The sequence below is a fragment of the Callorhinchus milii genome, unplaced genomic scaffold (genome assembly GCF_018977255.1).
Source record: "Callorhinchus milii isolate IMCB2004 unplaced genomic scaffold, IMCB_Cmil_1.0 Scaffold2, whole genome shotgun sequence".
NCBI lineage: Eukaryota > Metazoa > Chordata > Chondrichthyes > Chimaeriformes > Callorhinchidae > Callorhinchus > Callorhinchus milii.
The window spans coordinates 16,992,922-17,006,690 of record NW_024704743.1 but is presented as its reverse complement, the minus strand read 5'-3'; the positions used below and the strand labels follow the sequence as shown (position 1 = coordinate 17,006,690).

The 13,769-nt window shown below is 39.6% G+C and overlaps 1 protein-coding gene across 1 annotated transcript in view; it reads left to right on the top strand.

The window, feature by feature from the left end:
• tgfbr1b (transforming growth factor, beta receptor 1 b) overlaps positions 1-3,961 on the top strand; it is a 47,884-nt gene extending 43,923 nt beyond the window's left edge. Inside the window, exon 9 of the mRNA XM_007898124.2 lies at positions 48-3,961. Coding sequence (XP_007896315.2) covers positions 48-173 — 126 coding nt within the window. The 3' untranslated portion in view covers positions 174-3,961. The remainder of the gene's footprint in view (positions 1-47) is intronic.
• Positions 3,962-13,769: the final 9,808 nt, after the last annotated feature.

Genomic DNA, 13,769 nt, shown 5'->3' with positions numbered 1-13,769 from the left:
AGCTAGAATGTGTTCTCTTAATATAATCCTGTATGTCTTCTCTGTAGGCTCTACGTGTAATGGCCAAAATCATGCGTGAGTGTTGGTACGCCAATGGAGCAGCCAGATTAACAGCTTTACGGATCAAGAAAACACTGTCTCAACTCAGCCAACAGGAAGGCATAAAAATGTAGAGCCAGATACAGAACTGAGTGAATTGACCAGATGACATTGCACCTGGATTGCAGTTTTATTTGGAAGGGATTCTTGTTCTACCTCATCGAGGGAGCAGAAGATGGATCACACTGGCTGTACTGCCTGATGAAAACTGCACCATATTTTATACACTACATAGGAAATGTTCACTATGCGGGCTCCATAATGGACATAATGCTGAGATGGGCTGTGTGCTCCACTCTGTGCACTGAACACCTCCTTCCCAGGACGTTGGCAAGATATGATGTAGCTTAGTTTTTTTTAACATTTAACTTGATAAAGAGAGTTTTATTATTGGTCTTAACATTAGAAAAGCTGGAACATTTAAGCCTTTACTATCACCAACCCAGTATGTTGGAGATATCGAATGGGTGACATTTTAGTGCAAGGTACAGTATTACACAATTAAAGGGACTGTTTATCCAAAGGGTTGGTACTAGTTTTACTGCTTGGAAATTCAACTTCGTCAGGTTTTAATTTTGATGCCTCTGTTTTCACTTTGTGTGTTATGACCTGGCTTTGAGTCTTAAGCATTTTACTCCAATTGGTCTGAAGAATATCTGCAAATTAGCCATCTTAACTTGTGGCACGGCAACAAAAATAACACTTGTGAGCAAACTCCTGAGGCACAGTTGCATATTGGGGTGTAAATTACAGAGATCGCAGCAGTATTCTTTAAGGAAACCGGATGTACATCACACCAATCCATGGGAGCTCCCTGTGACGGTGTACTTTCAGAGCACCGTTCCCATAGGTCAGTCTGATATACTTCCAATTACCAGACGGAGCTCCCTATTTAGAATTCCTAATTTAAGGAATTGTTTTTAAAATTGCTGCACTTTAGACTCCATTGCTGCTGATTTCTGGTTTTGTTCAAAAGGTAATTCTTGTTGTCGCAGACTAGAACACACGGCTACCAGTAACAGTTTCGCAGACTAGAACACACGGCTACCAGTAAGTGTCAGCACCTCTTTAAGGATACATGAGTGAGCTCTACCTTAGAAATTAGATGAGGGCCAGGGATTTGAGTTGATTGCTAGGTACGACTTCAGTTTTCAGTATTATTCAGATAATGTTTGCACTCACCTTATTTGCAGTTGTCAGGNTTTTTGTACATCAAATCTCACAATTGGGTTATGCTAAGGAACTACAACATTATTTTTGCTTACAAGCCACTGTAAATATTTTCCTCCGCATAATACAACATATAATTTTTGCCAGAATAATGAATGTGATGCTGTTAAGTAGTCCTGATGTCCAGAAATAATATTATATGTTGCACACTGGGAGCAATTTCAACACAAGCCATTTTCTTCTTAGTTTTATGTGTAATGTAATATTAATATCCTGATGCATTAATATGGTTCGTGTATTCTGCTAGATCATCTTTCAGCTAAATCAAAATATTTCAGTTCCTAAGCCCGTTATAAGGCTATGAATTTAGATTTGGAACAGTAGTTACTGAAACACTTGTGTTTTGAGTCATTAGTTAATTCATTTTAATAGCTTTGAAAAAGATGAGCTAAAAGTTGCCTTCAGAAAAATGTTTTATGGGATCAAAATCTCCTAACTATAAATTTCACGTGTCTTGCGACATTTTTAAAATTATTTATCTGGTTCAGATGATTGCTGTTCAATTTTTATTCAGCAAAAGTTTCCATGTTTTTTTTTCATTGGCTCTCAGAACCTTAGTGTTTTGTTGAGTTTTTTTGTGTGTTTGTTTGTGGGTGGGGAGAAGATCACTTCAGATAAAACTTGTCAATATTTTCAAAGTGACTATCTGAGTTGAAGGTTTTTATAGCTAACTTATTCTGAATTTAATGTTGTAGCTCATTATTGAATCCCAATAGCTTTGTACACTGCAATATTGAACGGAGCTCTTGTTTTTTCCCCCCAAATTCTGCAGTATAGACTATTGTCTCGTTTTAATTTGCACAAAAACCTTGTATTGCGAATGCTAATACAAATGTTTTTTTGTGGACCACAAATTTAAAACTGAGGCTTATATGCTGTCCTTCACTTGATGCTAGCTTGAATTCTGCATCTTGATTTGTGACTTGGGAAGCAGATTTTCACTTATATGTAATTAAATTCTGTATTAACGTGTTGTAGCTTTCTTAATTTGTATGTGTGCTTTAAAAGGAAAACCTTGCAGGTGTGCCGATTAACTGGTGTAATTTTTCAAACACGCATAATGCAAATCATGGACGCAGCACCTCTTAAAATAAACCCAACGCAAATGTTTCTAAGGAGGGACTTTAGCAAAACCCAGCATTGTAATTAAATTGTAATTTGACAATTCCTGTTTTCTGTGAATTTTGGCAAGTGGTATTTCTTTGACAACCGATTCAGTTGTGCCAAGTTTATTTTATTACATTAAAATTAAATGTAAAAACAAATTGGATTCACTTTATAACTAGTTCATTACAAAGGATAGTCTTGCTTTGTAGATCAAATAAATTTTGGGTTATTTTTTAAAAAGAAAGTATAGGACAGTTTTTTGTTGCTAGTATGAATTAGGTTGAAGCGTACTACTACAAAGGCATACTTAGTGTAGAAATAATTATGGGCAGATAGCAGTGTAGAAAATGTTGGATTTACCTTTGTACTGGTATAAATCCATGTTTTTTCATGTGCATATAATCCAAATGTGTATAGTTTCCTTGTTGAAAAACAGTATTATAATGCAAGTGGTGAAGGCACTTGAAACAAGTGGCAAAACTAAATCATTAGCATTTTATGCTTTTAAGGTTACTGAGAATTATCATTCCTGAACATATTATAGGTGTAGTATATAACTCAAAGCACATCCTATGGATTAAGTCCCATGTGGCAGGCTAATGCGGAGGTGAATAAATGCATTTCCCCCTAAAATAATCCCTTTGTAATCTGTAAGCTGTTTAAATGTGCATATTGAAAGTTAGTTTACTATTATGATGAATTTGTCCAGGAAGACTGTAGAAATCTGCGTAACACTACTGCATACATTATGTTGATGTTCATATTTTGAAATAAAATTGTTCAAGGTTTTGGGGTTGAGTGCCATGACCTGCTCCTTTTAGGACAGTCCCTCTTATACTGTGTTTTGCCATGCAGTCCTTATGGGAATCTGGGATTAAATTGTTCTGCAATTGAAGCATACAGATGAACTTTTAATGCAATTTGCTTTAAAGATACCTCCTGAATGACCAAGTTCTGTTTACCTCATTATGTATATACTGATAGTTTTCAATAACTCAGCAGGTTTGCAGACGCGTGTTGATTTATATAAAATGTGGATACTGTAATGATTTTTTTTTAAAAACCTGCATCTGTCCATGGTACTGAACAGTGTATTGTGTATGTATTATGTGCCCAGCTTATTGTATGCTAGCTATATTCCTTTTTGCAGTGTGTATAAAATTCCTCCCTGCTCTAGGAACAATGAAAGCCTGCTCTTGTGATTATTTTCGTCTTTGGGCATAGCTGTGTAGTTAAAGTATGTATTTTATTTGGGGTGAGGGGAGGGGGTCAGGAGAGAGAAGAATATACTCAAGCAAGTAAATACAGGGATACTGAATATGAGTTTTCTTCCTAAGATTGCATTATCAAATTATGTATTTTCTCCCCAAGTCTTCTAAAAATCATGTATAGTCTTTTGTACAATATACATAGCAAAGATGGATGATGCTAGGTATTGAAATGAAGCTGACTTGCTGAAAGTCATTATACCCAATTGACGATACACATAACAGAATCAGAAAATAAAGTGGTGTTCATCTTCATATTAATGGGTGAATTCTGAATGCATGAGTTATCCTTTTCTCACTTTCTCCAAAAGCAAAGTGCTTGATTTTACAGTTCCTAATATATACGTTCTAAAAAAATCAGTAAATGTTTCAAACCAAAGTCTTTTGAATAATACACTACCTCCAGCCTAGGAAAATCCAACTTGGAAAATCCTTCACAAAAATCCTTAAAATTATTTTTGAGCACTGTTTCCAAATCTACACACCATTATCATAATTTCATATCCAGTACAGAACACTCTCAGTAAATGAGCCATTTACAATGCGATTTGTAATTGCATCTCCTGAAAGTCCTTGGGCTTTCACTCTTTCAGTGCACCCTCCTCAATCCTTCCCATTTCTTCTTCATTCTCTTTTACTTCTACTAAGACCACCCTAGTGGAATTTAAGGAATTTGTTTCTGATAGATTTCTTATGTATTCAGTCATTTTGCTCAGGTGGTGAGACATTTTACCATCTGCTCTGTCTGCACGTTTAGCTTGGGTCTGTCATTGAATTTTTTTAATGGGACATTTTGACATTCAGGGTTCTTGTGTTATGTACCAGACCATACTACAACAACTTGCCTTCATGTTGCGCCCTTCATGTGGGGTAGCATATCGGAGCTGTCTCATTCTTTCAGGACACGATTAGATAACAACAACTTGCATTTACATAGCACCCTTCACGTGAGGTAGTGGCCCGGAGTGCTTGATAATCAAACGTTGGGACTCGCATGTTAGAGGAACATGTTTAAAGCTGACCAAACTTAACAAAAATCTGAAATAATACAACTATAGCTTTCAAAAATATTTTAGTAATAATTCTTGCATTTGGCATAGAGCCTTAACAGTCAGGATGTTTCAAAGTGCTTCACAGGAATTACTGTGACATGGAGTGACTAATTCTGGAAAGTGCAGTAACACAATTGTGTAGTAACACAATTGCGCACAGCAATGTCCCACAAACTCAAAAACCTCACATTTGTGTTCAAATCCATTTACTCCCTGGCATCTCCCTACCTCTCCAACCTCCTCACTCCCCAGTTCACCACCCTGCTCCTCCGCTCGCTGACACCGGCCTCCAGCTTCTCCCTCGCATCCTCTGCTCCGTTATTGGAGGTTGTGCTTTCAGCCACTATGCCCCGAAACTGGAACACTACCCTCACCGCAGGCCGCCAAAACCCTCCATACGTTCATTACATCGAGATTTGACTGCACACTCATTGCTTGTCGGCCTCCCCAACTCCTCCCTCCACAGGCTGTAGATCATCCAGAACTCTGCAGCCCGTGTCCTCTCCCGCACTTGGCTCCGCGAGCCTATCACCCCCATCCTTGCCCAACTCCACTGGCTTCCCATCATGCAGAGGATACAGTTCAAAATCCTGGTCCTCACCTTCAAAGCCCTCTACGGTCTTGCTCCCCTTTACTACTGCGATCTCCTAACCCCCCTATCATCCTGCTCGTCTATCAAGAGCAGGGAGAATGTTGCAGGATAATTGTGTCACATCTTCCAATACTTTAATGCGAGGAGTTCGCAGAAGTGCTGGTTCCAGCACTTCTGATGATTTCATCCCAGGGTCTGAATCTGGTATTGCAGAAGCCATCCTGATGGCCCAATTATTAGCTTTAGTCAGTTAGTGAATATTTTGGTTTCCTGACTCGGCTCACATCACAATTTTGCTTCCTACTTTGTCTCTTCACATGGCTTCTCTTGCCCCCATACTGTCATGTTTGGCATTCTCTCAAAAATGTCTTGTGGCTTTTTTCGTGCAAGACCCAAGGCAATACAGCCTCCAAATAGTGGAGAACTGAAGGAATCCTTCACTGATAATCAAGAAGGTAAATCACTCATGGATCAGTTATGAAAATTTCATACACTAATTTTTTTTAGTATTTTTTGGTCAGCCTGGTGTCTGATCGTGCTTACAAGCATCCAAACCAGAGACATCTATACCACTGGTACATGGAAATTTCAGTGTGTCTGGAATGAAATCCCTCTCCCTGGAGGGATGTACTCCGCTTCTCTGATTCCAGAGAGTATTACATGGCTGTTGGCAACAGTCAAGGCTGCGGGACCCCAGAGTGTACATTCAGATACACCTGGAATAAAAACAGAAGTCGCTGGGAACACTCAGTAGATCAGGCAGCATCTATGGAGAGAAGGAAGTAAGTTAACGTTTCAGGTTGATGACCTTTCGGCAGATGAGAGGTCATTGACCTGAAACTTTAACTCACTTTCCTCACTCCGTAGATGCTGCCTGATCTGCTGAGTGTTCCCAGCGATTTCTGTTTTTATTTCAGATTTCCAGCATCTGAAGTATTTTGCCTTTTGTTAAATACTTTGGAGTTTAACATGCTAAAACCATGTAGCTTACCATTGAGCACAGTGTCTGACAAGCTACCTGCTGCTTGTCCAGCTGGGACCTCTATTGCTTGTTCTAGCTTGGAGGGTTAACAGGAGCTGAGTGGGAAGAATCCCTTCAGCCATCTTAGAACAAAATTTACATCAACAGGGTTTACTAGGCTGCAGTCTGGATCAATTAAACATTTGCTAAATATTCTATCCTGGATCTTGCCTTATCAAGCACTTCTAGAGTTTCCATTCTTCCTTCTCTGAATTTTAAAGCTTACAACTTATCTAATTTCCTCTGGTGGGTGAAGGATTATTTGCTTACAGAGTCAACTAAGCAGTACCAAGTCACAGAATGGATTGGAGCTGGAACTGCAGGTGCTGAGGCCCTGTGGAACCTACATAAATGGCATAACTGTCAATGATTTAAACTACTTAGCAAACAATCAAAGGGCAGGAGACATTTTTTCACGCAGGGTATTTAGGATATGGAATGTCCTGGCGGGAGCAGTGGTTAAGGCATAATCCATATTAGCTTTCAAAAGGACACTACATAGATATCTAAACAGGAGTAATGTAGGGTGAGGGGAAGGACAGGTAAATACGACTGAAATTATTGTTCTTTTAAAAGCCAGCACGGACCATTTGGGCTGAATGGCCTTCTTCTGTGCTGTACATTTCTATGGTTTTATGGACACTTCTGCTGTTTGAAGCAAGTTGAGCTCCCAGCAATTCAATTAGATACACATATAGAGTGTGTTTCCCTGAGGCTCCGCTATGTACAATAGCCCACAGAGCCAAGTGACTGAAGCCTTGCTCCTGAGTCAGTGACTGGAGGAGTGGAACAGAGCTCACCAAGTGTGGTTCACTGCTCTGACTTAGTTTGTGAGGTTATGGGTCAGCCCCTGGGGTGGCCCCAGTGATGCAGAAATATCTTCAAAGGTTAGTGACCCTCCAGATCAGAATTTACCTAATCTTATGGTGTATGGAGGATGGTAATGTATTTGGAGAAGTCCTTAACTATTTCTACAGTTTAAGTGTATATTGTTATAGTTCTACTTCATACCCTTTAATACATATCTTCAGGTGACTATTGGCTATCCATGGCTGTGAGATATTATTCACCTATGTACTGAAGATCAGCAGATCCCTATCTTTAAAGGCCAAAGTGAGAAAGATGATTGAGAACAAGAACAAACAGAATATTCCAGCTGGAGCATTTACTTCAGCTTTAGGGTAAGTGTGGTCAGGTCAGCTCATTAAATGAAATTTGAGACTAAGATTGCTTGTCAGCTTGGTGCTGCCTTCCACGCAGCTGACAGCAAAGAGTTTCCAGGAGAGTTTGTCCCAGCTGGTGTTGGACCGGAAAAGCTTCAGCTCTGATCAGTTTCTATACAACCAACCAGGTTGTCAATTGCCCTGAGACCCTGTAATAGCTGACTGCAAATACCCAGCCACTTCACTTTACAGCAATTATCTGTGAAGCGATCTATAACAACTACAATAATACTTGCATTTGATATAGCATCTAATCACGTTGTTGAGACATCTCAACATGCTTCACAGAATATACTCTAAGATTAATCGACTTTATGTATATTTTATCGGTGAAACCCGGCAGCGAATTGAGGGGATTATTACTCCCAGAAAGCGATCTTCCAACCAACCTACAACTGGGTTCTTACTTACTGTTAGATAAACAGAGGCGTGTGGAGTAAGGAAACTTGCTTAAGGTTTCCCCCAGCCTGGGAATCAAACCTGGGTCCTCTCATTTGCGAGGCGAGTGGTCTAACAAATATGCTACAGAACTCGAGGATTTGAGATGTTTTGACGATGTAGGTAGGTGCTATACCAAACGCAAGGTTTATTTAAAAAAAACTATTCCAGAAATTGACCAGCAGGAAAAAAATTACGACAGACATTTCCTTTCAAGATGTTTGCTGTATAAGTTCAACCTCAGTCTAAGACTTGCACTCAGGGAGAAACCACATGACACCAGAGAAATGGTGAGTCACAGAAACCTGAAAGAAGCAATATAAAGACTTGCTTGACAAATTGAATAGTGTTCTTTGATGAAATAACTGAGTGTATTGATCAAGGGCATGTTGTGTATATATATATATTGATTGGAGCACAGTTGAGGTATTGTGTCCAGTTCTGGTTGCTCCGCTTCATGAAGGATATTAAGGCCATAGAGAGGAGATTCATTAGGGTGATACTGAGGGTCAGAGTCTTTACCTTTGAGGAGAGTCTAGTGAAACTGGGGCCATTTTTATCAAAGAAGGTTGGGAGGAGACCTTGTAAAGATGCTTGAAATTATAAAAAGGTGATAAGGTGATGAAGGAAAAAATATTTCCATTTGTTGGTGAGTCATTAACTAGGGTGACCATATGTCCCTGATTTCCAGGGACAGTCTCCGGATGAGGTATTGTGTCCGTGGCCAAATTTGCCCCGTCTTGAGTTCATCCACAAACTAAGCAAGAACAATAACATTCTAAAACACTCATCAGAGAAATACAGCCATTAATCCAACAAGCTTCTCCAGTACTGCCAGCATCAGGAATTGTGGTGAGTTCAATTTTTTTTATATGTATCCCTGGATTTAGTTCACGAAATATGACCACCTTACCCAGAGACCAAACATTTAAGATCATTATTAAAGGAACAAAGCGCTTTTATTTTTCATTGAGGATGTACCAAAAACAGTAGTTAATGAAGAATCCACAACTGCACTTAAAAGGGAATGAGATATATTTGAAAAGGAAAAATATGAAAGGAGAGTGAGGCTAACAGCTGGATGGGGCTAACAGATGTGCTGGGCCTCCTAATGTGCTGTAAGACTCTATGATTATGACGAATTCCAAGTTCTTGGGAGCAAGTAACTGTAATTTTACAAGAGACTTATATCTATCACCAGTTATGTGGAGCTCAAATTTATGCATTGGTGGACAGCTTAATGTAATCTAGCTTTTGGTTATAATAATACTAATAATCCTTGAATCTGATATAATGCCTTATCAAGTCTTCGAGACACCTCAAAGCGCTTCGCAGAATATACTGCAAAATGAATTGACGGTATATTTTTGTGGGAGAAACGACTATTTTTAAAGTCTTTTGCATATAAATTCAGTGGTTTCATTTTGTTTATAATATAATAATAATCCTTGCATTTGGTATAGCGCTTTTCATATCTTCTCGACGTCTCAAAGTGCTTCACAGAATAGACTATAAAGTGAATTGACTGTATATTTGTGGGCGAAACGCGGCAGCCAATTGCACACAGTAGTATCCCACAAACAGTCGTGGATTGAAAATGACCAATTTATTATTGTTTTTGGAGGGATTATCTTTGTATTATATTTGTGGGTTTGGCACTGGAGAAAATTAGCTGCTGTATCCGTGACAATTCACTTTACAGTAAATATTCTGTGAAACGCTTTGAGAAATTTTGAAGACGTGATAAGACGCTGTATCAAATGCAAGGATTATTATTAGTATTATCTATTCCAGTGGACGTTTTTTAGTTCTGAATTCTCCTAAGTTTTATGAAGAATGTGGTGTGGTTGACGTATCTCAGTCATCTTGACTTACATCCTCTAGGATAATAGGTTACTATTGTCAAGAGCCAGCTGCAGCTGAGTAATAATAATGCTTGCACTTGATGTAGTGCTTACAACACTGAATGTCTCAAAGTGTTTCTCTGTTAAGTGGAGTTGAGTTTAGTGACTGTGTAATTTGTGGGGAAATGCAGCTGCCAGTTTGCTCACAGCAAACAGCCATGAAGTGATTGAACAATTTATTCAGAGGATTGATTGCCATCGGTTACCCCCCTTCCCCACCCCTCCCTTCTAGAAGACGTGAAAAGCGCTATATCAAATGTAAGGATTATTATTATTATTCTCCCCCCCTGACCCCAGCTCAGGTCTGAAATGCTGTACACTGACCAGTGCTTTGGGACGTCCTTCCGACATGAAAGGCGCTATACAAATGTAAGCTTGTTGTTGTTGTTGTTGTTGTTGCTTACCAGGCCTGAAGTTACCACCTAAAATACAGAGAAAGAAGACAGATGTGAACTGTGTTTCCGTCTGGTCTTTATTTCAGTGGGTATAATAGTGGTTCTGATTAATTACAATCTCATCTCAGTTTTTTAGTTCAGTATAGCCCAAGATGATCAGGTTTGGAACTGGTTGCACGAGTAAAGATAGGTGTTGACGTGTTTTCCTGGCACCCACTATCCAAACCTGCACTTGCCAATGTCAAATGACCAACTAAGAACAACCCTCCTTAGGGAAAGGTAAGAGGGTCCTCCTTGGAGCTGAATTGGCTCCAAAGTGTCTTGCTTGCTAATGTAATGTTGGAATCGAGTCAGTCCTCTATGGTAGTCTCAGGAGTCTCGATCCTGAGCCAGGCAGGTCCATAATATTCCAGGGCACTGTTGATGACAGCCCAGTTCATTGGCAGGATGTGAAGTGGAACTGGGGCAAAGGATCCTTTCCACTCAGCTCCTGGTAACTCTGCCAAATCCACAATGGGTAGGATAGTCTTTGTTAAAAAGTAGTGGGATGCTTGTCAGGCAGTGCTCACGAAGTACCACAACACACCTTCTGGGATGCCTAAGCCTTGGTTGTTGCTAACCTGCTCCCAATACTCTCTGAGATTGGGCAAGTGTGGTGTGTCCCTTTAGGGAGTGACTGCACATTTTATTCAAGATACAGGGAAATTTCAATGGATACTGCATAGGTGGCATAGCTGGAACTCAATCTGGGATTTGGATACTCTTAAGCATGATGATGGGTTTCTCCATGTGTCAAGACACCCAGCTGACCAAAAAAAAGTACATTGCTTATATGTTTACACATGACTTGATTTGAGGGAAAGTCTCCATTCAGATTATTTAATGTCTATAAAAGTCCAGTCAGTTTAGAGCAGTGCAGGGTAGCAAGGAGTCTGAAATAATGGATATTACCAGTTAAACACTGAGATTCTCTGAGCTGTATCAATGCACATCTGTGTGTTATTTGTTGACCTACTGAATCAATCCCACAGTGTTACAAAGTGATAACAGAGGTTCTTTAATGTCCCCTTAGCTGGCCTGCAGGGCTTTTACAGTGGAGTGATTTTCAGGGATCACATTCATCATGTGTGTGTAAACGTGTGTGTAAATTTTCTTTGCTACTAAATTCTATTCTGCTTACCTAGGGCTATCTACAGATTGTCAGAGAATCTTGCCATTGCTCTTTCAATGGTATCAGTTTAAACAAAACTTCTAATAATAATAATCCTTGCATTTGAGATGGCGCCTTGTCACATCGTCGAGACATCTCAAAGCTCTTCACAAGATATATATATGCAAAGTAGATTGAGTGTGCATTTTGTGTGGGAAACCCTGCAGCCAGTTTGTGCACAGCAATGCCCCACAAACAACCAGGGAGTGAGTGACCAATTTTATTTGGGGGATTGTTGGCAAGGACACCGGGAGAAACTCCCTTCTCTTTTTGAATAATGCCATGGGATCTTTAATATCCCCCTGAATAGGCAGACGGAACCTCAGTTTAAAGTCTCAACCAAAGAACAATGCGAACGCCCCCGCCCCTGCCCCCACGCGCCCCCCACCCACACACACACAGCACTGTATTGGGAGTACCAATTATGTAAAGTTCTTTTGAAACACAAATCTGTAATGAATTATTGGTCTAAACGAGTGGGGGATTAAAATCAATAATAGGGCAAATTGAATAACTGGCCAAATTGTTGCCATAGAAGTGGTTACGTATATGCAGTTTGCAGACTCAGTGCTATAAATGGTACTGACCTGCAGGATAGTGGCTGAGTTTGACTACCTGGCTCAAAGGGCATTGTAGCAACCAATTTTGCTTAAATGCTTATTTTACCTACCAAGGTTGCGTAAGCGCTGAAAGGTTTAGTTTGTGCCTTAATGTGTCACATTTGTTTTCATCCTGCATTCAGTAAGTTCATTTTCTGTCAAATCTCAATGCTGCAAGTTGAACAAAGTTGGTTGCTAACTACTGTAGCATGCATCAGTGAATACTTTTGCACTTTGGGGATGCCACTGAACAATGCAAAACTGTACTGGTGCGAGATATCTGCAGGCATTGGCTGAACGATTTTAGTAAAGGCCTAAATGTCTAGCTCGTCCATCACACACTATGGGCAAACAATGAGATTTTATTTAAAATTACAGAGGCTCTCTGGCCATGACAGTACAGTATCTTTTATGTCAGGAGAATATCTCAAACTGCTTCACATGATATACTGTGAAGTGTAGTGACTTTCTATTTTGTAGGCAAATGCAGAAGTCAATTTTGTTCACAGCAATGTGCTGCAAACAGCCGTGAAGTGAGTGACCAATTTTATTTGGGAAATTCTTGACCAGGATACCAGAAGACCCTTCTCTTTTCAGATAGTGCCAAGGGATCATTAACGTCCATCTGAACAGGCAGACAGGATCTTGGTTTTAATGCCTCAACTGAAGGATGGCACCACTACAATGCAACATACCCCCAGCACTGCATTGGAGTGTCATCTTAGACTATGTGAGTTCTTGTCTCGAGGTAGGGTTGGAGCCCACAACCTTATGATTCGGAGGTGAGATTACTATCAACTGAGCCAGGCTGACACATAGCAAAAATATCTGGAGCGGAAGAGACAAAGGCTTCAGTCGTTGGAGAGACAAAAAAAATAAAAGGTGGAATCTAATAAGGTCATCATCATTACTCAGAGGCAAGAGTGCTACAGGTCAATCAGGCTGACACTTTAAAGGCAGCAAATGTTTCTCAGTAGAGCGGGTTGTTTAAGAGTGTGATGTTGCATGTTGAGAAAGATTTAAAGGAACAAGATAATGCTCTTTGTGTCTGTTTTCAAGGCTGAAATGTCCTGGATTATCTAGCTGTTCCTCATAGCACACACTGCAGATCATTCTCATTGCTCTCTGCATTGCCTTTCAAGCCTGGATGGTTTCCTTATGTTACAGTGATCAGAACTGTACACAGTACGTCAAGCGCGGCCTGACAAAAGCACAGCACAGGGTGAATGTGAAATTCAAGGTCAAATCTTTCCGTTTGGCAATAACAATATTCATATAAAACCTCTGACGTTAGTAACATTGAAGTCAATTCGCAAACTCATTTCAACAATTCATTTTCGCCCACAAAGTATACAGTCAATTCACTTTACTGAAAAGGACTTTTCAGCATCTTATGAAAGGCGTATAGAGATGTAATTTGTTCTTTACAGTATATTCTGTGAAGCACTTTAAGATGTCTTGAAGACATGATCAGGTGCTATATCACATGCAAGGATTATTATTATAAGAAGCTCTGACACCATACCAAATGTAATGATTATTATAATTATTGTTAATAATATAAAGTGATCCTATTTAAATGTGAATTGATGAATGCTGAATTTCAAAATGAGACACAGAGAAAAAAAATC